Source organism: Malus sylvestris, chromosome 17 (assembly GCF_916048215.2).
Source record: "Malus sylvestris chromosome 17, drMalSylv7.2, whole genome shotgun sequence".
Classification (NCBI taxonomy): Eukaryota; Viridiplantae; Streptophyta; class Magnoliopsida; order Rosales; family Rosaceae; genus Malus; species Malus sylvestris.
Genome location: NC_062276.1, coordinates 186,297 through 208,536, shown reverse-complemented (window position 1 = coordinate 208,536; position 22,240 = coordinate 186,297). Strand labels below are relative to the sequence as shown.

Sequence of the window (22,240 nt, the reverse complement as noted above, 5' to 3'; positions counted from 1 at the left end):
AGTACGTACAAATCGTTGCAAGGTTCCTAGTTTTTGACCGAAATATTGATATTTCAATTCTCTCTCGACATGTGAGTGTTACAAATGAGTGTCCATGGTTTGACATGTACCTTTTCTGTGCATTTGAAGCACAATCTCCCAGAGCATGGAGGTTAGATCAGCCCGGCGGAATTACAAAGGAATACAACAATAAAGTATAAACCCATAACCTGGAATTGTTGCGAAGTCCGAGTCTAAATATCAGTTTCATCAACTAGAATAAGCGCTTCCTGCAACCTGTCGCACCACAATGGCAGAACATCTTTTTTACTTTCCCATCGGGACCCAAGACGCTATCAAGGGCATAGCCATAGTCGTATGTGAGCTCCTGTCATAAATCCAACAATAATGTCAGCCACTCCAAAATTAAGTTTAAGATCCAATTACTGGAACTCGTAGTTAAAGTCCACATAAAGAAGATTCCAAGTGCGTGCAACAGAACAAATTCCTATCAGGATCCTATAAGTAGCAGCCGCTTGGTGATGGTACCATACAGATAATAAACATTCACTTCATCACGACGACTTTAACATTGAATTTAAGGCATCAAGACATTAACCTTGTTGGCTACATAGTTCATAAACACACAACCTATTACTATTTTTGGAATATCACCAGCATTCTTATCTTGGAACATTCTCATTCTCATTTCCAACTTCAATCAAACAAGATTGAATGTGATGAAAACGACAATCAGAGAGAGAGAGAGAGAACAAGAGACACCTGCAGAGGAGGTATGTTGTCCGCAGCAAACAGCATCACCCGAGCTAGTTTTAAGTCATGGTGTGAGCTCAACACCGACTGGACAAACAGATTAGGCTCACAACTGTGATTTATAAATCTGGCTATGTTTCCAGTTGAACCTGCATCAATGCAGAACTCTGGCCCGCTATCAGAGCTCTGATCATCAGGTCTCTCCAGTGAATTAGCTGCTGGTATGGATACAGCTTGTGAACGCCTCTGTCAGAAAGATAAATGAGACAAAATTTCCCAGCTCAGCAAGATCAAAATACATAACTGACAAAGAAATATGTCATATGAAATGGTAAACTGTAATTGACTTCTAGCGAAAATATACAAACGACTATTTCCTCATGAAGGTGATGTAGTTAGACAGCCACATATGGGCAGTGTTCATCCAAAAATATCCATGTTCTAACAGCTACAAAAGAGTCATTTGCCTACATTTCATTCTCAATTTGTTTCTACATACAAAACTTTATAGTTATATTATTTTATACATTAAAGCCAAAATATAAACCATCATCAAACAATCTTTGAAAATATACCAGAACAAGCATTATCTAACCTTCTAATGAGACAATTAATTCATACATGCAGAAACCAAGTAGGAGATCCAGGTTTTAAAAGTTATCAAAATTAAGAAGTGATCTTTTATCGACACAGAGAGACTTCAAACTGGAATTGCCAAGGCATATCATATTGGATAGTTGAATACAGCTAGTGGCAATACCTCTCTTCCGTCAAGCCCCTTCATAGTTTGCAAACAATCCATGTCAAATATGTAATAGTTCTCTAAGGCACTATCTACATCTTCTGTCCTTCTAATTACTCCTATGTACTCACAGACTGGTGCTCCAGAAGGGATAAAATCCCATGATCTAACAGCCCATCCTCTCATTGGTGTCCGGAAAACCTGCTAATGCCCACTATTTAGAATGTGCCACTTTGACAATAGCCAAGCAGTGATTCGTGTAATCATGTGTGTCTGTGTTTCCAAATAACCAAACAAAGTAGCTACAATAACACCACCTCGAACCGATACTTCAGCCCTCTCTGAGAAGTACGATTGAGGCAAGAAAGTCCACAACCACATTTTGGACCACATTCAAACACTACATCCTTCGCCTCAATTAATCTGGAAGATGCAACATAAGCAAGAGTACCCTCAAATAAGAACATAAAGTAATAAAATCAGCCAAAACTATTATGCATCTAATATCAAAATTTCATGTTGATATATAATGGCATGTTTAATGTATTGCTCACCTGCCACCATCACGCCGCACATATGGGAAGTCATCGCCATTTAGCATGGTGCATGCACAAGTCTTAGGGTCCGTGCAAGAACCTTTGCAATTGCATCCAGTGACATCTGTGGGAAGCTTCACATTTTGCGCAACTTGGATAGACTTACAATACGTAAAACCTGAAATTTACGAATTTGACACCAGATTGTTGTACTCACGTTAGTATAGAATATAAATCATTTAAGTGACTTTTTAACAAATTTGAGGAGGCCACATGTCCATGAAAAAGTTCAACCACCACAGCTAGTAATTGGTTACAATCATGCATGTAGTGTGAATAGATTATTAATGAGATGTTAAATCTGTGATTGACAAGTCAATGATGATTAGGAAAAGAAAATATTTTATTCAGTTATTCATGTGCGACCAAGACAACAATTCGAAGATTTGATAATTCAACTTGCCTGTGGGTGAAACAGGTGGATCATCAACCAAATTGGTAGCCGGAATGGGAACATCCTCTTGGCCCCCACTGATGTCTTCGCACACCAATCTGAGCAATAAAACAAAAGAATGTAATTACAATTACAATTTGCAATCAAGTTTAAAAACTTTCAACATTATAATTGTGTTCCAACAAATACCCGCGTATTTCTGCAACAGACTGTGGTACACGTCGAGTGATGAATTGAACCTGTTGGAGAAGTCGAGTATGTTAAAGAAAATTATCTCTCGATACGTAGTTGCTCAATGATTCACCGTGCTAGACATGTCAAAATGAAAATTGGACATGACATTCTGAATATAAGCAGGAATAACCCACTGAGATATATTACGATACCCAGTTATAATAAGGGTTGTGCTATCCACACACCCCTTTTTACTTCTCACACACCCCTTGTTAATTTCTGTCCTTTGATCTTCTTTAATTCAGCCGATCCAAGGGCTGCAAGTTAAGAGGGTGTGTATAAACTATAAAGTAAAAAGGGGTGTGTGGATAACACACGCCTATAATAATGCTATCTAGTTCAATTGTGGATCACAAGCACAACAACAAAGCTGAAAAAAATAAATTGAAACAGAAAAGCGGGCCAAAACATTGGTTCGTTAAAACAGAGGAACTAAAAATAACAGCAGTAGCATAACAAATTACATCATGGACTAAAGCATGCTTGCTAGGAAAGGAATGAGAGATTTTCCAAAATTAAAAGAGAATTGTGACTTCAAATGATGTGACACCAGCACGGACTAAGAAAAAAGAGAACTCTGGTGCACCTTATTATGAATATTTATAGTACCAAATAAGACTTAAGTAAACTCTAAATATCTATTCTGCCTTATAAATTTCAAGATATATATTTCCCGAATAAACACTAATCCTATCATAACAGATTAATTTCCTGACTAAGTTGCCTCAAATAAGGCTTTTCTTGATCGGTAATGGAGAAAAAGATAGTACAGCAAAATATATAACCTGGTTAGTGGTCAAAACTGGTTGCCCTTCCATACGCCTAAGACGATACTTAAAAACAGTAAATCCAGAAATACCCTTCTCCGCCCAATACTGAACAACCTGTAAAATGAATGTTAAGTTAGTCAGAAACAAAAGGGTCTATCTACCATTTCTTTATTTGCAAATATAACTAATTCTTTCATTGTTAACATCAGCAGAAAGTTCAACAAACAAGTAGTTTTTTATATTTAAAGTGATAGATATGGTTTTAGTGAGATATAGAGTAAACAAATAGTAAAAATAATAAAACAACAAGCTTCAAAGGATTTTACCTTGTACAAACCATCATACGTGTAAAGTTTTCCAACATAACTACTTTTACATTCATGGCCACGAACTACTCTAACAGGTACACATTGCTCCACGCAATTCTGCAATTTGTGAGAACATATAAATTCTTAGATAACATGTGAACCCACACGTAGAAACATGTTTGTAATTATCCATAGGGACCTATAGACCAAAGGTTCAGATCATCAAATCATCTCAGGTTTGACAGTTAAAACCGAATCTTTATTTGTGGTCCTTGTTAGAGAATAACTAATACATTTGAAGTTTTGAACAGAGAACTCATACATATGTGGTCCTTGTTAGAGAACTTAATATCAGTTAACAGAGAACTTATAACTATCAGTTTATAGATTAAATTCATAAAAATACCAGATACATAGGACTAAGTTACTTTGAAACGGTGTCAACTAACAAGAAACCAACAGAAGTAAACGTATCTGCTATGGCCAACTCACATTATAAACACATGGGATGAACAACAAAAAATCGTTGAATGTATAAACAACTACCATTACAAGTGGAAAATGAGGACAAATTTGTAAAACAAAAACGAGAAGACTCTCAATACACACCTTGAGTGCCAAATTACCACGTTCTAGAACTTGGTCTCGAATTTGACGCTTATCACCTGACAAATTATGACCACCTTGGCCAGTATACACAACATCCTCTGCGTTATCCAAATCATCCTCATACATGCCAGATATAACAATGGCCACTGCAAGTGGGAATGTATAGCTACTGTACTCCTGCATTATCAACAAGGGGAAAATCTGAAGTTGCTTCTTAGTAACTTAGACTAGAACATCATACAAGCAAAAGTAAAAAGGACCAACATCAACACTTTTGGATGACTTTGTAAATTACATACCAGTCACAGTAAGGACAATCCCCTCCCCACTGGACAAAACCTTAACAATGAAATAAGTATTTAAGTTATCATTAGGCATGCAAGTTGGAATATTGTTTCTGGTTCCGATTGTAAAGCTTCCGAATCCAAATATTTTTCCAAAAAATTGGAATGGAAATTGGAATGCATTTAGAGATTCTGAAAATTTTGAATTTCCAATCCGAATTTTTCTGAAGTGTTCCGAACTTATCCCGATGAAAAACTTCCGAACTATTCCAATATTTTATAGTTATTTGCTCAAATTCTATATTTTGTAATAAAATTTTGTATGTTAATGTTAGTTTTGAATACATTTTGTGCATTGGTTTCATATTAAACATACACTTTGTTGATGCACAAAATCAGCGAAGACTTTGGTACAACAGAAAGTGTCAGGTTTTGTGACCTTCGCTTGGTTGCTTCGGTCACTAGTGAGGATAAGTACGTAAATGAATAGAGACAGAGAAGCAAACACAGGATGTACGTGGTTCACCCAGATTGGCTACGTCCACGGAGTAGAGGAGTTCTTATTAGTAGTGAAGGGCTTACACAAGTACAAAGGATCAAGCTCTCAATTTAGTGAGTTCTTGTGAATGATTTAACACAAAATGGCATTCGGCAATATTGTGGGGGAATGACCCCTATTTATAGAAAAACTTGTAGCTTTGTCACATTGACATGTGTCATGTTATGATTGGTTCTTGATGTCGACACGTGCTGCGCTCTGATTGGCTTCTAATCTTGACACGTGTCGAGTAGTGATTGGCCTCCTGGTCGGAGGGGAACTCTTCTGGGTCCTTGACAGTATAGTGTTGGCCGGTGCTCGGTAGTTTCGGGATTGGTCAAGTATGGTACAAACAGTGCTCCCCTAAGTTCCCGAGTGAGGGAAACTCCTCGGTTGGGGACTTGCAAGATCCAATCCCTTGAGTAATCACGAAACTTCTAAGTACCGAAGTGTGGTCTGATCTTCATCTGCCCTTCTCTGGAAGTACCTTTCCTCCATCCGGGAATGGTGTATTTAGCTGATGTTGACGCACAAGGTAATGTATCAATTTTGGATGAAGCTTAGTTGTAGTTTCGGGCTTAGTCAAGTGTGATACAAACCCTATAGTAGGAGTCCCCCAAGTCGCCGAGCTAGGAGATCTGCCGAAAGAGGTGACAGACAAGGTAAGCAGTCAAACTTCCAAGTAAGCAACCCAGGATCAAAGGTTTGACTTCGGCTTCCGGTTGATTGTTCTCCTTCTCCTTGTCTCTCATTCAACTGCCAGGATAAGGAGAAGCAAATGGATAAGAGATGATATGAGATACTTTTGCTTTTGAAGAAGTAACTTTCCACAGGCTTATTCTTGAACTGTGCTGGAGGGTTTTCTGGTGCCCTTCAGAGTATAAGGCCGACTCAAAAATTTGAGGGTCAAAACAAGTCCATCAAATCTAGAGTACGTTCGACCTTGATGATATGGGATACTTTTGCTGTTGACGGAATAATGAATGTGGTATGGAAAGGTGTCGTGCTGTAGTGATCTGTTTCAGCTCACCGTTGAACCTTCTGCTTCAATCTTTTGCATGGCAGAAGTGGTGTGCAACCTTTGCATTTAAATGGTCCTTCAGAACATTCCTTCATAGTGACTCATCCACGCTTGGCAGCTTCAGTGTAAAGAGCCAATATCTGATCAACTGTCATGAGGCATTTGCCGGTGGAATTCGTGACCTTGACAGCAGTTGAGGATGAGTACTCGAGAGCAATGCTAAGTAAGCAACCAGGCAAAGGCTCCAGGCAGTCAGTTCCAAATTGGAGGTTTGATTTCAGGTTCCGACTGACTGCTCTCTTTCTCCTTGTCCTGCAGGTGTGGACAATGACAAAGACAAAGACAGGGAGAAAGCATGATATGGGATACTCTTGCTTTCGACCCTGATGATATGAGATACTCTTGTTCTTGGTGTGGCTTATTTGCTGAGGTATTATCGGGGGGAAATAAAGCTGAGTATTTCGAGAGGTTATGTTGAGGGTGCCTTTTCGAATGCGAGAAAGGGTTGAGCATTTTTGCAGGTTTGCCTGTCCGTTGAGGAGGGAGGTCAATGTATATAGGGATTTCCCAATAACAAGTAGTAATGCTATTCCTTTACCCTTCTTGGTCACAGCAATGTAGTGGGAGCTGCCAGCTTCACGTGTTTTAATTTTGTCAGAGCACTTTGAAAAAGTGGTATGTGGTATCTGGAAAGCTGATATTACGTGTGGAGATTACAGACAAGCTTTATCTAAGGAAATCTGGCTCTCGAAGTTCTGAGAGTTGTGCCTCTTCGGTTTTCGAACAAGCAATCCCGTCGAGGATCTGACTCTCGAGATTCGGAAAGCGGTGCTACTCCGGTTTTTGAGAAAGTAATTATGTTGGGAGTCTTTTCTCGAATGTGAGTAAAGGTTGGACGTTCTTGCCAACCTGTCTTGCCGCAAAACACGGAGGTCGACACACATAGGGACTTTCCAGTTGTCAAGCAGTGGTGCTGTTCCTTTACCCTTATGGGTAATAGTAGGGTAGCTGGAACTTCGAAATTCTCGTGCCTAAACTTTGTCAGAAATCTTTGACAAAGTTATATGTGGTACCCGAGGAGTTGATGGTGCATATGGAAAGCGGTGATTGATCAGTAAGATTCACGTGCTTTCTACTTCACCATAAATCTTCGACAGAGTGCCCGTAATTTCCGCAAAGCTGATTGTGCATGTGACAGGTGCTGACGAGGCTGAAAAAGCAGGTGCTTCTTCGATTTCTGAGATCGGCCCTGGTGGTCTCTGAGCAGCCCAGCTTTTGAGAAAGCAAACGCCTCTTCGATTTCTGAGATCGGCCCTCGTGGTCTCTGAGCAGTCCAGCTTTTGAGAAAGCAAACGCCTCTTCGATTTCTGAGATCGGCCCTCGTGGTCTCTGAGCAGTCCAGCTTTTGAGAAAGCAAACGCCTCTTCGATTTCTGAAGCTCCGTCGAGTGCAGATTTTTATAGAGGCTGGCATTAAGTTCCACAGCACACTTGAATCTCTACCAGTAGAAGCTCATTTCTTGCACTTCTAAGATCTTGATTTGTCTGACCTCTTCCTTCTTCAACACATTTGAAAATGTCTGGACCCTCCGACCGTCGTTTTGACTTGAACCTTGGAGAAGAGACAGCCATGCCTTCTCCAGACAACATATGGCGCCCATCCTTCATATCCCCTACTGGTCCTCTTACCGTTGGGGATTCTGTGATGAAGAATGATATGACCGCTGCAGTGGTGGCCAGGAACCTTCTCACTCCCAAAGATAACAGACTACTTTCCAAACGGTCTGATGAGTTGGCTGTTAAGGACTCTCTGGCTCTTAGTGTTCAGTGTGCAGGTTCTGTGTCTAATATGGCCCAACGCCTATTTGCTAGAACCCGCCAAGTTGAATCATTGGCTGCTGAAGTGATGAGTCTCAAACAGGAGATTAGAGGGCTCAAGCATGAGAATAAGCAGTTGCACCGGCTCGCCCATGACTATGCTACAAACATGAAGAGGAAGCTTGACCAGATGAAGGAATCTGATGGTAAGGTTTTACTTGATCATCAGCGGTTTGTGGGTTTGTTCCAAAGGCATTTATTGCCTTCGTCCTCTGGGGCTGTACCTGGTAATGAAGCTTCAAATGATGAACCTCCAATGCCTCCTCCTTCTGGGGTTTTGTCAAGTACTGAGGCTCCGGATAACCACCCTCCGGTGCTTTCTCTTTCTGGGGCTCTACCGACTGCTGAGACTTCCCCTAAGCAACCTTTGTGAAGGCTCCCTTTTGTTTGTTTATTTTGACTCATGTATATGTACATATTTGTGGCTTATCGAAAATATTAATAAATAAGCTTTGCTTCATTTCAACATATTGTGTTAAATACACCAAAGCCTTCTTCATAAAGTTCTTTGAATTTTTGCTTTTGTTGAAACCTGTATTGTTGAAGCTTTGTGAGTGAAGCATGTAGTTTGAGGTAGTGTTCCCTTAATTTCCCGAGTGAGGAAAACTTCTCGGTTGGAGACTTGAAAAATCCAAGTCACTGAGTAGTCACGAACTTTTGAGTACCAAGGCGTAGTAGCATATGGTGGGAGTCCCCCAAGTCTCTAGTCGAGGGAGTTGACGAATGAGGTGTCTTGCTAATAGTCCATGTCGTAAGTACCAAAACTTCATTCTTTTGTTTTCTAAGTGGTAGCCCCGGACTTTTTCTTCATAGATTTTGTTGATGAAGGTTGCTAGGCCCGAATAAGTGGAATTGCAGAAGGTGTAACCGTTGGTGCATTAACATCATAATGGAAGCATCACAATGATGGAAGCATCACAATGATGAAAGCATCATAATGATGAAAACACCATAATGATGAAACATCATAATGATGTTTCTTTGGTGGAATTGTTTTTCATTTCCCCTAACAACCGGAATTGTTTTTCAACATAACACCATCATCTGTAGGTCGAATCACAAAGTTGTCTTCATGAAAGTTGTTCGTTAATTCCTTAACTACAACATATCCAAATTAGAGAGCCATCGGAGCAGTACAACTCCAGAAATCCAGGTATGATGAGTGACTGTTTATCATTTGTCTGTCAACCCGTCAGATTTGTTGTGAGCTTTGAAACTCTATTTTCTCTTGCTCAGATCAGCATGCTTTCTTCATTGAAGTTGTTCCTCAGCTTGTGAACTACAACATATCCAAATTTGAGATCCCTCGGAGCTGTATAACTCAAGAAACTCAGGTATGATGAATGACTGGTTATTATTTTTCTGTCAACCCGTCAGATTTGTTGTGAGCTTCGAAACTCCATTTTATCTTGTTCAGATCGGTATGCTTTCTTCATTGAAGTTGTTCCTCAGCTTGTGAACTACAACATATCCAAATTGGAGATCCCTCGGAGCTGTATAACTCAAGAAACTCAGGTATGATGAATGACTGGTTATTATTTTTCTGTCAACCCGTCAGATTTGTTGTGAGCTTCGAAACTCCATTTTCTCTTGTTCAGATCGGTATGCTTTCTTCATTGAAGTTGTTCCTCAGCTTGTGAACTACAACATATCCAAATTTGAGATCCCTCGGAGCTGTATAACTCAAGAAATTCAGGTATGATGAATGACTGGTTATTATTTGTCTGTCAACCCGTCAGATTTGTTGTGAGCTTCGAAACTCCATTTTCTCTTGTTCAGATCGGTATGCTTTCTTCATTGAAGTTGTTCCTCATCGACTCTTTCATAACATATCAAAAATTCAGGATGAACTAACGGTTAAATATTTCCAGATCTTCGAAACATCACAACAGCTTCGAAATCTGCAAGAAGCCGACTATCATGTTTGGAGCTTCAACACTTTAATTTCCGTCGCTCAAACAGAAATGGTTCCTTCTTGAAAGTTGTTCATATGCTCAAGAACTATAGGGTGTCCAAAATTCAGCTCCATTGGAGAAGAGCAGAGGTTGCAGAAATTTGATAGATGAAAGGAGGCGGAAGAGGGAGAGAGAGAAAAAGTCTCTTGGGTTGGATTTCTATTTTGGGGCAGATTCCAATTTTTGTAGCACCTTCATTATTGATGAATTGCTTGTACTTTTGTCCATTATGAAATTTGGGACTTTGGCTTGTTGTTGGATCTATTATAATATGTTTGGGAACATATATAAGTGAATAAATAAGAAGGAAAATTTTGGGCCCTTGTGGGTGTAAAACAAAAAATGTTTATGTTTACCCAAGTGTTTTTGTACAAGTTCAAGGGCATCTTGGGTTTTGTGAACAAAATTTGTTTATTTGGAGCAAGGTTTTGTGTTGAAGCTTTGTAGGTGAAGCTTTGGTGTTGAAGCTTTGTGGGTGAAGCTTTGAGGGTGAAGCTTGTTGGGTGAAGCTTTTTAGGTGAAGCTTTGTGGGTGAAGCTTTTTAGGTGAAGCTTTTCGGGTGAAGCTTTTTGGGTGAAGCTTTTTAGGTGAAGCTTTGATGGTGAAGCTTTTTGGGTGAAGCTTTTTAGGTGAAGCTTTTTGGGTGAAGCTTTTTAGGTGAAGCTTTGATGGTGAAGCTTTTTGGGTGAAGCTTTTTAGGTGAAGCTTTGTGGGTGAAGCTTTGGAGGTGAAGCTTTTCGGGTGAAGCTTTTTGGATGAAGTTGTTTTTTTTTTTTTTTTTTTTTTTTTTTTGGCGCTTGACACGGTCTTCATTTGCTTGTTTTGTAGTGACTGTGGAAGACATATTGCTTTCTGATTGAGAAGGGTTCCGGCATCGCTTGCTATGAATGTAAAAGAGTGAGGGCTGAGTTGGCTAAATTACCTCTTTATTGAATTCATTGCCAAATGGCCTTCATTACATAGGATGCCGAACGGCTATAGCTCAACACTTGTACATCGTGAGTCTATTTGTAGTAGTACTTCAAGTGATCAGCGTTCCATGGATGGCCAAGGGTCTTGCCATCGGAGCTTCTAAGTGTGTAAGAGCCAGGGCGACTGATGCCAATGACTTCATACGGTCCATCCCAGTTTGGACTAAGTGTGCTTTCACTCGGGACTCTGTCGCAGAGTAATCTTTTCTTTAAGACCCAGTCTCCTATTTTGAAAGAACGAGGCTTGACCCTAGAGTCATAATAGTTGGAGATGCGCTGCTTGTAGGCGACATTCCTCAAGTGAGCTTGGTTTCTGTGTTCCTCGACTAAATCCAAGTTGAGGGTGAGTTGTTTGTCATTTTCACTTTGAATGTAGTTCTGGACTCGGAATGTTGCTTGCTCGAGCTCAACAGGGACAACCGCCTCTGTGCCAAAGGCAAGTGAGAATGGAGTTTCTCCTGTTGAAGTCCGATATGAAGTGCGATATGACCAAAGAACTTGGGGTACAAATTCTAGCCAACAGCCTTTAGCTTTGTCCAAGCTGGTTTTCAAAGTGCGCTTGATTATTTTGTTGATGGCCTCAACTTGTCCATTAGACTGGGGATGAGCTGGAGAGGCAAAGCATAAGTTGATGTTGAACTTAGAGCAGAACAACCTGAACTTCTTGTTGTCAAACTGTCGCCCATTGTCAGTGACTATCGCATTGGGAATGCCGAATCTACAAAGGATGTTCTTCCACACGAAGTCTTCTATCTTTGCCTCAGTAATGGTTGCCAAGGGTTCTACTTCGGCCCACTTTGTGAAGTAGTCCACTGCAACGACTGCGTAACAGACTTTGCCCTTCCCTGCCGGCATTGGGCCGATCAAATCAAGTCCCCACTGGGCGAAGGGCCAAGGGCTGATCATAGGAGTAAGAGGCTCTGGAGGGGAATGAGGAATAGCCGCATATCGTTGACATTTGTCACATGAGCGGGATACTTTGATGGCATCCTGGTGGAGTGTTGGCCAGTAATATCCTTGGCGAAAAGTCTTGTGTGCTAGGGACCGAGATCCAGCATGATCTCCACAGACTCCCTCATGTATTTCCCGAAGGACGATTTCCGCCTCGGCAGGCGTAAGACACCTTAAGTATGGCAGGCTAAAACCTCGCTTATAGAGTTGATCATTGATGATCAGGTAGCGAGTAGACTTGTATCGAATTTGCTTAGCCTGGACTTTATCATTTGGGAGGGTGCCATGAGCAAGGAAATTATAGATCGGGGTGATCCAACTATCCCCCCGTTGTAAGTTGCATACTTCTGCGGCCATGGTGCTTGGTGTTGCCAACAGTTCGACATGAATTTTTCTTCCAATCTTGTCTTCCACAGCTGAGGCGAGGCGAGCCAGGGCGTCTGCATGACTGTTTGCCGCTCGAGGAACTTGGGTGATCTGGTAGTGGAAGTGCTTGAGCAAAAGTTGTGTTTGCGCAAGATATGCTGCCATGGAGCTGTCCTTAGCATCAAAGTTGTTGGTAACCTGGTTGACCACTAATTGGGAGTCACTGAAAATATCAATTTGTTTAACCCCGAGGTGTTTGGCCAAACGTAATCCTGCCAGAAGGGCTTCATACTCGGCCTCATTGTTTGATGCCTTGAATTTGAAACGAAGAGCATACTCCATTGCTACCTTGTCGGGCGTAGTCAAGACTAGTCCCGCTCCACAGCCCTGTTGGTTGGATGAGCCATCAACATACAGACTCCAAGCTGAGGTTGTTGATTCTACCTTCTGAGCTTCCGATGGTAATGAAGCTACTGCTTCAGATGTAGAAGCAATGTCAACAGGATATGTGAAGTCGGCGATGAAATCTGCTACTGCTTGGCCCTTCTCAGCTGGCTTTGGTTGGTAGGAGATGTCAAACTCACCCAACGCTATTGCCCATTTGATCATTCGCCCTGAAGTGTCAGGACTTTGGAGTATCTGTCGAAGAGGATAATTGGTAAGCACGATGATGGAGTGCGCTTGGAAGTAAGGGCGGAGTTTTCGAGCAGACATGACCAATGCCAGAGCCAATTTCTCAATGTTAGAGTACCGTGTCTCCGCATCTTGTAAGGCTTTGCTAGCGTAGTAGACATGTCGCTCAATATTCCCATCCTTTCGAATGAGAACGGAACTTACGGCTGAAGCTGATACCGATAGGTAGATAATGAGAATGTCTCCTACCTCGGGCTTGGAGAGTAGAGGGGCTTTACTCATGTACTCCTTGAGGTTTTTGAATGCCTCGGCACATTCATCAGTCCATGTAATGTACTTCCTACTTCCCTTAAGTGCTTTAAAAAAGGGAGCACATTTGTCTGTGGCCTTAGAAATGAACCTGGTTAAGGCTGCCACCTTGCCGGTAAGGCTCTGGATGTCCTTTGAAGTTACCGGTTCCTTCATGTCGAGGATTGCTTTGATCTTCTCGGGATTAGCTTCAATGCCTCGTTGGCTAATCATGAAACCTAAGAATTTGCCAGAGCCTACGCCGAAGGCACATTTGTTGGGGTTTAACCTCATTCGATACCTCTTCAAAATAGTGAAAGTTTCATATAGGTTGGTGATGTGTTGGTCAGCATGTTTGCTCTTGACTAACATATCATCAACGTAAACTTCCATGCTCTTCCCAATCTGCTCGGCGAACATTGAGTTGACTAGTCTCTGATAAGTCGCTCCTGCATTCTTTAGGCCGAAAGGCATGACTTTGTAGCAGTATAGTCCTCTGTCGGTAGTGAAGGCTGTGTGTTCTTGATCCGAAGGGTTCATGAGGATTTGGTTGTATCCTGAGTAAGCATCCATGAAGCTCAGGAGTTCACACCCGGCCGTAGAGTCTATAAGTCTGTCAATAAGAGGAAGAGGGAAACTATCTTTCGGACACCCTTTGTTTAGGTCGGTGTAGTCAACACACATTCTCCACAAGACCTTTTGAAGCAAAAGACTTTCTTTGGTCGGATTTTTCTTAACAAGGACCACATTTGCTACCCATGTCGGGTAATTGACTTCGCGGACAAAGCCTATGCCTTTGAGTTTTTCAACTTCTGCTTTCATTGCCTCGTATCGTTCAGCGTCATAAGATCTTCGCTTCTGTCTCACCGGCTTGATCTTGGGGTCAATACTCAAACGATGACAGATGACATCGGGAGAGATGCCTGGCATGTCCTCGTATGACCAGGCGAAGACTTCAGTGTTCTCTTTCAAAAAAGATATCAATGCTAACCGAAGGGGTGGTGACAATGTGGTGCCAATCTTCACCATGCGATCTGGATAATCTCTTGAGATAGGTACCTTCTCCAACTCTTCAGCAGGTTGGGCTTGCTGGGTGAAAGAGTCATCTCGAGGATCATCCGGTTGATTGTTGCTATCAGGAAGATCCAAGTTCGCTTCATCTAGGCTGGTCTTTGTGACTTGGTCATGTACAGACAGGGTTTCCTTGGGTCCGGGCAAGTGTTGTTGCTTAACTGAAGTGTTGTAACATGATCGTGCACTAAGCTGATCTCCTCTGATGTAGCCGTTGCCATGGGGGGTTGGAAATTTCATCAACAGCATATGCGTGGATACCATAGCCTTGAGATCATTGATGCCTGTGCGCCCAAATATGACATTGTATGCCGTTGGGCAGTCAACCACTAGGAAGTTAGTGGTAATGGTAGCCGTGTAAGGGCCTGTACCAATAGTAAAGGGTAAATGTATGCTCCCTAAGGGTTGCACGATATCACCGGAGAAGCTTATCAGAGGAGAAATCGAGCGATCGAGCAAGTGTTCAGCTACACTGAGTGCCCTGAAAGCTTCGGCAAACATGATATTGACCGAAGCCCCTGTGTCTACGAGGATTCGTCGAACATCAAAGTTGGCTATGTGAGCCTCCACGATCAATGGGTCGTTATGAGGGTAGATGATGCCTCTTTCTTCCTCAGGGTAGAAACATATCGGATCCCAGTTAGGCTTTTGATACTTCCCTCCCCTGATGTCTTCCACGTGAAACACTTGGTGACCAGGCCTCAGAATTCGTTCACTGTTTTTCATGGCCCTATTGGAAGATTCAGATATGGGTGTGCCGCCGCTTATGGAATATATGACATTCACCTGGCGTTGGTTACGGTTATCCCTTTGAGGGTGAAGGAGGAATTGATCAATTTTTCCTTCTCGTGCCAAAGCTTCAATACGATCACGGAGGATGATACATTTCTCGCTATCATGGCCGTTATGCTCATGGTAGCAACAAAACATGCCCGCGTTATTCGGGGGCGTGTAATCTGGGTGCCTCGGCTTTGGCTTTGGTATCAGGTGAGCTATGCTGGGGTAAATGGCCGCGCATGTGGCATTCAAGGGCGTGTATGTCTCATACCTTGGGGTAGGGGGTATCTTGACGCGGGTTTGACCCACTGCATTGACTGCCTGGGGGCGTGCGTTATTGTGGCGATACCCTTGGTTATCGGGATAGTGTCCCTTACTCTTTTTACTGAAAGGAGAGTGGTGAGGATGGAAATCCTTCCTCTTGCCTTGAAATTGATATGTCTGTTGATTCGGTGAAGCATTATGCAAGGCATGGGGAGGTGCCACTGCTGTTTGGAAAGTCGAGGTCTTCTCATTTAGGTGAGTCTGGCTTCCACCTCCCACTTGTTGATAAAGGATGGTTGTAGGGGGTTTCTCCTGATATGTCTTTGCCTCGGCGGAGGCATGGTTATAAGCCTGCGCCATCACCTCAGAGTAAGTCTTCCAAGTATTGGCATTGATCATGTATTTAAAGAAACAATCACGTAGGCCTGCCGTGAAGGCTTTGAGGGCAGTCTTGTCGTCTGCCTCGGCACACCGGGAGTATTCATGGCTGAAGCGGCCAGCATACATACGTAATGACTCGTCTGGCTTCTGGCGGATAGTGTACAAGTCATCTGCAGAGTGCAAGCGATCGGTTTGGAAAATGTGTTGGGAAACAAATAGTTTCCTCAATTCCTCAAATGAGTCTACCGTCTCAGGTGTAAGACGACAATACCAATTTAGAGCTCCACTAGAGAGGGTGGAGGGGAAGAGAAGACATCGCTCTTCGTCGGTGTGCATCCGGTATGCCATGGTGGACTCAAAGAGGTTAAGGTGCTCAATCGGGTCCTCTTTTCCAGTATAAAGTTGCAAGCCAAGCTTTTGCTTTGTCTTTGCTTGAAGGGGGGTGTTGAGGATCCTCCTTGTAAGAGGGCCAGGCCTGGGTTGGTTCCAGTCAGGTATTTCAGCCTGACGTTCAGCCTTCAACTTGTTTACTTCCTCAAGAAGTTGTAGGACAAGGGGGTCCTGAGCGGAGTTATGTGTCACTGGAGCTTTCTTTCGTAAATCTCCATCTCCTCTTGGAATTAGGAAGGTTTGATCGAGGGCATGTGATTTTTCCCTGGACTCGCTGTACTGGCTTCCAGGGTATGTCTGTCGGAACACCTCTGAGTCCCCTGTACCCTCATGTCTCTCTGGGACTTGTTGCCCCTTCCCCAAATTGGTGGCCGGCTTGGGCCGTGGCAGGGGACCGAGTCTCTCAGAAATCCTTGGGTCATTAATCTTTGAGCTTATATGGATGGAATTCTCTCGACGTTGCTTCAGGAAATCCCGACAATCGCGAAAGACGGCTTTCGATCCCTCTGCCCCTTCAGCAAAGAGGTGTCTCCCTCCACTTCTCATGGTTCGGGTCGAAGCAACTGGGTTAAGAGAAGCCTCATGTTGATTATCAAGTCGAGGGGTAATCTGTTCCCTATCAGGGATATCTATGTCGAATGCATGTGACCCTCCATGTTGGAGGGCACCCAGTTGATGGTTGACTTCCACGGGGGCAACAAGCTCGCGTGTCTGAGCTTGCCTAGCTTCGTGGAGTGTCTCGAAGAGCTTCTCATATTGCTCCTGGAGGACCTCATTCCTCATTGCTATTTTGTTGTTCTGAGCTTCCAACTCATCGACTTTAGCTTGAAGAATAACTCGTTTTCCTTCCTTCTTTCGTTGTTTCGCACTATGTGCAAGGGGGATGTCATTCTGTGTGCTGTGGCTTCCTTCGCTTCCCATGCTGGAGAGGGATGCCTGGTCAAAAGAAAGTGTACGAATGATAGAAACCAGCTTGACACAGCTGAAGAGAGTAGGAATAAGTGTCGTTTCCCACAGACGGCGCCAAATGTTGATGCACAAAATCAGCGAAGACTTTGGTACAACAGAAAGTGTCAGGTTTTGTGACCTTCGCTTGGTTGCTTCGGTCACTAGTGAGGATAAGTACGTAAATGAATAGAGACAGAGAAGCAAACACAGGATGTACGTGGTTCACCCAGATTGGCTACGTCCACGGAGTAGAGGAGTTCTTATTAGTAGTGAAGGGCTTACACAAGTACAAAGGATCAAGCTCTCAATTTAGTGAGTTCTTGTGAATGATTTAACACAAAATGGCATTCGGCAATATTGTGGGGGAATGACCCCTATTTATAGAAAAACTTGTAGCTTTGTCACATTGACATGTGTCATGTTATGATTGGTTCTTGATGTCGACACGTGCTGCGCTCTGATTGGCTTCTAATCTTGACACGTGTCGAGTAGTGATTGGCCTCCTGGTCGGAGGGGAACTCTTCTGGGTCCTTGACAGTATAGTGTTGGCCGGTGCTCGGTAGTTTCGGGATTGGTCAAGTATGGTACAAACACACTTATATATATATATATATATTAAAAAGTATAAGCATTCTAGTATACCACAAAATTAATTGAATTCATACATCAGCATACACCAAATATTAAGAAAGAACAATAAATTCCACGTGTGGAAAGTTTGAGACTATTCAAAAACTTATAAAATATATGAACTTCTGAATTATGTTCTGAAATTTCCAAGATTACTCCGACTTTGAAATTTCCCGATATGCCAAAATTTTCAAATTTAAAAATTGTGATCTGATCCACTCTAATTCAAAATTTTGGAATGGGAATTGGAAACATTGTTCCAATCCGATCCTTCAGAAAAATACCCCTAGTTATAATTAAACAAATGCAGGTTCATTCTCAAGTGTTTATGTCCAAAGAGGAAAAGTATGAATTACCCCTTTGACTTTGTCGTAGTTTTGCCCCATAAAGTCAATGCCGTTGAGCCAGTGGCTGTGAAAACCAACAGCAACCATTTCAGCCCGAGAATAGAACTGATGCCCAACATCAATACCTACCAGGAAGGGAAACTTTAGCACCCACAAATTAAAATCTTTGGAAAAAAAAAAAAGAGGACATATTTCAAAGGCAACTGTGTTCAATTATCAATCTCATAATGTATTTCAGTCAACAAACCCTCAAAAGCACATAGAGCAAAGGGAAAATTAACCAGGTGAGAGTCGCAAACCTGGAATGCTTCCGATTCTTTTAGGGGCATTCAAGATTTCTTTTCTCTCCATCATCTGCTAGACATTATTATTTAAAAGCCAAAGAAAAACAGGGGCAGATTATATCAGACGTTATAATCATAAATACTGACCATCGTATCCCAAACAGGAACATCACTCTTTTAATGATCAACATGAATTCTATTAGAAAAGAAAAGGTACAAGTAGGAAAGACGAACATGATGTCCATCAAAACCAGGATAAACTATATTACATTCAAATCAAAGATATTCCCCAGTCAATAAGAATAAAACTCAAAAGAATACCTCTAAAATGTTTACACAAATATGTTCAGAGAAAAGCTAAAAACTTAATTTCATCCCTAATTAAATCCACCTCATCCTCCTTGCTCTTGAAAAACCTATTATTACTTCCCACTGCAGGTCCCGAGCAGGAACATCATTGGCTCTTAATACAAAACAAAGTTATCATATGGATAGCAAGTAGGAAACCCATAAAACAAGAGACATGTCACAACAATTGACACCACCACCAATGTTACAATCACTTTCATGTTACTTCAGAATTCCTAAGTATAGTACACCAGAATCACTTTACAAAACAGAAGTATTTGAACAGCATTTGCACCTGAGATCGTTTGATTTCAAAATGTCATATATTATGAAAACACAAAGAGTGTGTCTATCGAGAGAAGACAGTGATGAGGCAAGAATCATGTTCACTTGCCTTCGATATTGCCTTCAAATCATGTCGTTTTGACGCCTTTGCCTCTAGCGGGGAAGCCTCTTTCTGCAGAAATTTGTCCATTTTGGAAACATATTAAAGACCAAATTGCTCAGTTTCCAGACCACATGCATGTTAAGCAAAGAGTAAGTAAGATAAACTGACCTTAGATTTTTTTGAAGATTTCGAGCCCTTCTTTGCGGATTTGGAGGCCTTCTTATCAGCCTCCACTTTTCTGCACCTCATTTCTTCTTCCTATGAATCAAATTTCTAAAAGTTGACCGTACTTCTTACCCAAACATTTTCAACATTTAAACATGCAAATAGGGTAAAATCTGAGCTCAATCCTCATAAGGACAAACCTGTACGAAATAAAGGTAATGCTTGTTGAACAGCCTCAGGGTCTCCTTGACCTTAGCATGGTCGCTTTTCTCAGCCGAAGAATCAGTGGGTTTGCTGGCTCCGCCTTCTAAACAACCGTTAGAGCCGGCGTCCCCGGCCTCATTTTTAGCATGGGAGCTTTTTCCACCGTCGACATTGGCTCTTTTGCTGAGGCTACCTCCGTCTCCCCCTCCGTCTTGCTCTCGGTCTCCGTCTCCGTCTCTGTGCTCATCAAGTAATGCAACTCTTTTGCGGACCAGGATTTCCTTCTGGGGTTTCTCTTTGCCCCGAAGGCGAGAACTAGTTCTCCTTCCCGGCGGCGAGGGAATGTCGCTTTTGGAATGCGGGTCTGCAGCGTCAGCGCCTCCTTCAGCATCGGCGGAGCTCTGAACCAGCGATTTCACCACCATTTTCCACTCACTCGAAGTTATCTGCAGAAGCGAGAGAGTGATTTTAGAGAAACTTGAGATTCTAGGGTTTATCAGGAGGATCAAGTCGCACATGAAAATTGGAGCGCTGGTTTAGGGAGCTCTGAGAGAGAGAGAGAGAGAGAGTGTGTGTGTGTGTGTGGGGGGGGGGGGGTGGGGGGGGTGGGAGGTTAATGGGGTGCGTGTGCGCGTATTCGTGGGTTTGCTGACGTCAGTGACTGTCGAGTACCGGTTTCGGAAGAGTACGGACAGGCCCTAATCACCGCCCTCGCCCCTTCATCTCCATTGCTCCTTCTCTCCTTCACTTTAGGCTTGATCGCTCCTCAGATTTGGCCTCTTTCCGAGGAAGGAAGGGGCTATTCTAGTCAAAGCAATACAAGAGTTTCCATAATTAGGTACACTATCAACTGTTTTTTTTTCAAGATAATTGTTGTTGGAACACTCAAACTTTAATTTTGCACTCCAAACTTATATAGTTAGGAAGAAAAATACTATAAAGATTGTAGAATGAAAAATTTAAAATATTAATAGCAATTTCTTTTTTTATTGGTACCTTGTAAATTGTAAAACGAAAATATCAAAATTCACTTCTAATTATGCTTCTGTTATGACATAAAAAGGAAGTGATCGAGCGATGACAACCGTAGATGGGCTTTGAGCAACCATCTTTTTAGACATTTATGGATATTTTTTCTTGCTTATAAATCCTTTTTTGATATTTCACTAAGATAAATAAATTGTAATATAAAGTTTTGAGTAAGTTTATTTTACATTGCACTAAGTACATTATCAAATTAGATAAGTAAAGGAAATGCTATAAGTGTAGTCCACTAACTTTTAAAAAGAAAATGCTAAGTCCATATCTAAAGCATCTCTATAGTATAAGTGAGATTTACTTTATTATAATCCTACCTCTTTCAAAAAGAAGGTATAGAAATTGTCCACAAAATGTAGCATCATTATTTTGAAAGAAACAAAAAAGATACGAAAGGGTAAATTTGGAAATAAAAACATTTCCCTTTGCTTTTTAATAAAAAAAGTGAGGTTTGCCTCATATGTGTAGTGAGATACTTAGGGCATCTTTAAAAAAAATATGTTAAAATTGTCACATAAACATATAACAGTAAAAATGACATCAAATTCTTTTCAAGCGAGCCTTCAGTTTTTTACGCGAGCCTTCAGTTTTTTACGTGACATTGAGTCATTTGAAGGCAAGACCTTTTGCTGTCAAATTTGACAAAAGGTGTCAAATCCATTTAATAAGTTTTTAATAAATGTTACTGTGTTTTAAGTATTTGGTTGATTATCTCAATAATTGGACCCTACGAGAGAATAAAAAATTTATAGGGTAATATTATTATTTAACATATTGGATGGAGCAAAAAATTGTATAAAATACCAAATTGCCACACAAACCATCAAATATCATTATGATGTTTCAAAATTTGACATATTCCTTGAAGATGCTCCTACATTAAAAAGTATAAATACTAAATTAAAGTATTTTAAGGTATGTTTACTTAGGATACCTTCATTTTCATACCCAAAACTTATGAAACCTATCTACTTTTCATTCATTTAGTTATTAATATTGGTGATATGGTGAATCAAGTTTAGACATCCAATGTAAAAGTAAATGCTATTATCGAACTTGAACTACAAGGCCTATACTTAGTTTAAGTTTTTTTTTTTATTGCAATTTTTTGGTGTTTGAACATGAGATTTTGCAGACATATTTTGTGATTTAGCGTAAATTCTCACTCTGTAGTGTAAATATATCTTTATATTAAAAAAACATGAATTTTTGCTACTGATGTGTTTCTAATCTTATATGTAGAAGATCAAACTCACTACTATGAAAGGCCTTTATCAAGTTGTATTTGTTTTACGAGGGAGCTTTAACAAAACACTTCCGGTAATATTCACTTTTAACGAAAAACCACATTTATACATTTTCCTAGTACTATTCATTATACATTTAAAATGGCTTTTCATTAAAATGAACGTTTTTTTAGACTTTTCGTTAGTTTTTCTTAATTGGTGCACTTGTTTGACACACTGATGAGCTTACTATTATATATTATTTGAGGCCACTTGGACTGAAGAATGTGTTAATTTGTGTGTCCAAATAGCGAACACTACTTGCCTCAACGCTCTTAAATTTGGGCCATTTGCGAGGGAATAGGCCCAAACACCAACACGCCCATTATCCACCTCGTTCGTAGGGAGCCGGCAGCTGGCTTGGCTTGGCTTGGCTGTCAGTCAGTCTATCACGTTCACATATTTCACTCTGTACTTTAGGAGTTGGAC

The 22,240-nt window shown here is 41.3% G+C and overlaps 1 protein-coding gene and 1 long non-coding RNA gene across 3 annotated transcripts; one reads left to right on the top strand and one right to left on the bottom strand.

Annotated features, from left to right (window-relative positions):
* Positions 1 to 30: 30 nt before the first annotated feature.
* Positions 31 to 20,312, bottom strand: LOC126610434 (histone-lysine N-methyltransferase, H3 lysine-9 specific SUVH4-like). Of its 2 annotated transcripts, XM_050278486.1 has the most exons (16): positions 20,160 to 20,312; positions 19,484 to 19,933; positions 19,287 to 19,376; positions 19,125 to 19,187; positions 18,398 to 18,452; positions 18,108 to 18,223; positions 4,407 to 4,583; positions 3,816 to 3,914; positions 3,505 to 3,603; positions 2,675 to 2,724; positions 2,495 to 2,583; positions 2,050 to 2,209; positions 1,813 to 1,918; positions 1,514 to 1,696; positions 763 to 999; positions 31 to 367 (listed from the first exon to the last, which is right to left on the bottom strand). In XM_050278486.1, exons 2-16 carry the CDS (start codon positions 19,910 to 19,912, stop codon positions 254 to 256), a joined length of 2,067 nt encoding a protein of 688 aa, XP_050134443.1. In that variant the 5' UTR covers positions 19,913 to 19,933; positions 20,160 to 20,312; the 3' UTR covers positions 31 to 253. The 2 variants fall into 2 exon arrangements, with proteins under 2 accessions (XP_050134443.1, XP_050134442.1); XM_050278485.1 differs by having other exon boundaries at positions 19,484 to 20,307.
* Positions 9,160 to 10,441, top strand: LOC126610436 (uncharacterized). The gene is made up of 3 exons (XR_007618520.1): positions 9,160 to 9,641; positions 9,725 to 9,822; positions 9,998 to 10,441. It is a non-coding gene; the product is annotated as an uncharacterized LOC126610436 (long non-coding RNA).
* Positions 20,313 to 22,240: the final 1,928 nt, after the last annotated feature.

Bases quoted from the DNA above. Each gene is read 5' to 3' on its own strand.
- LOC126610434 (XM_050278485.1), bottom strand. From the start codon at position 20,005: ATGTGCGACTTGATCCTCCTGATAAACCCTAGAATCTCAAGTTTCTCT. The intron at 18,224-18,397 runs GTTTGCGACTCT...CCTTCCTGGTAG, and splicing joins AAGAATCGGAAGCATTCCAG to GTATTGATGTTGGGCATCAG. The intron at 2,725-3,504 runs GTTATATATTTT...CTTCTCCAACAG, and splicing joins CAGTTTTGACCACTAACCAG to GTTCAATTCATCACTCGACG.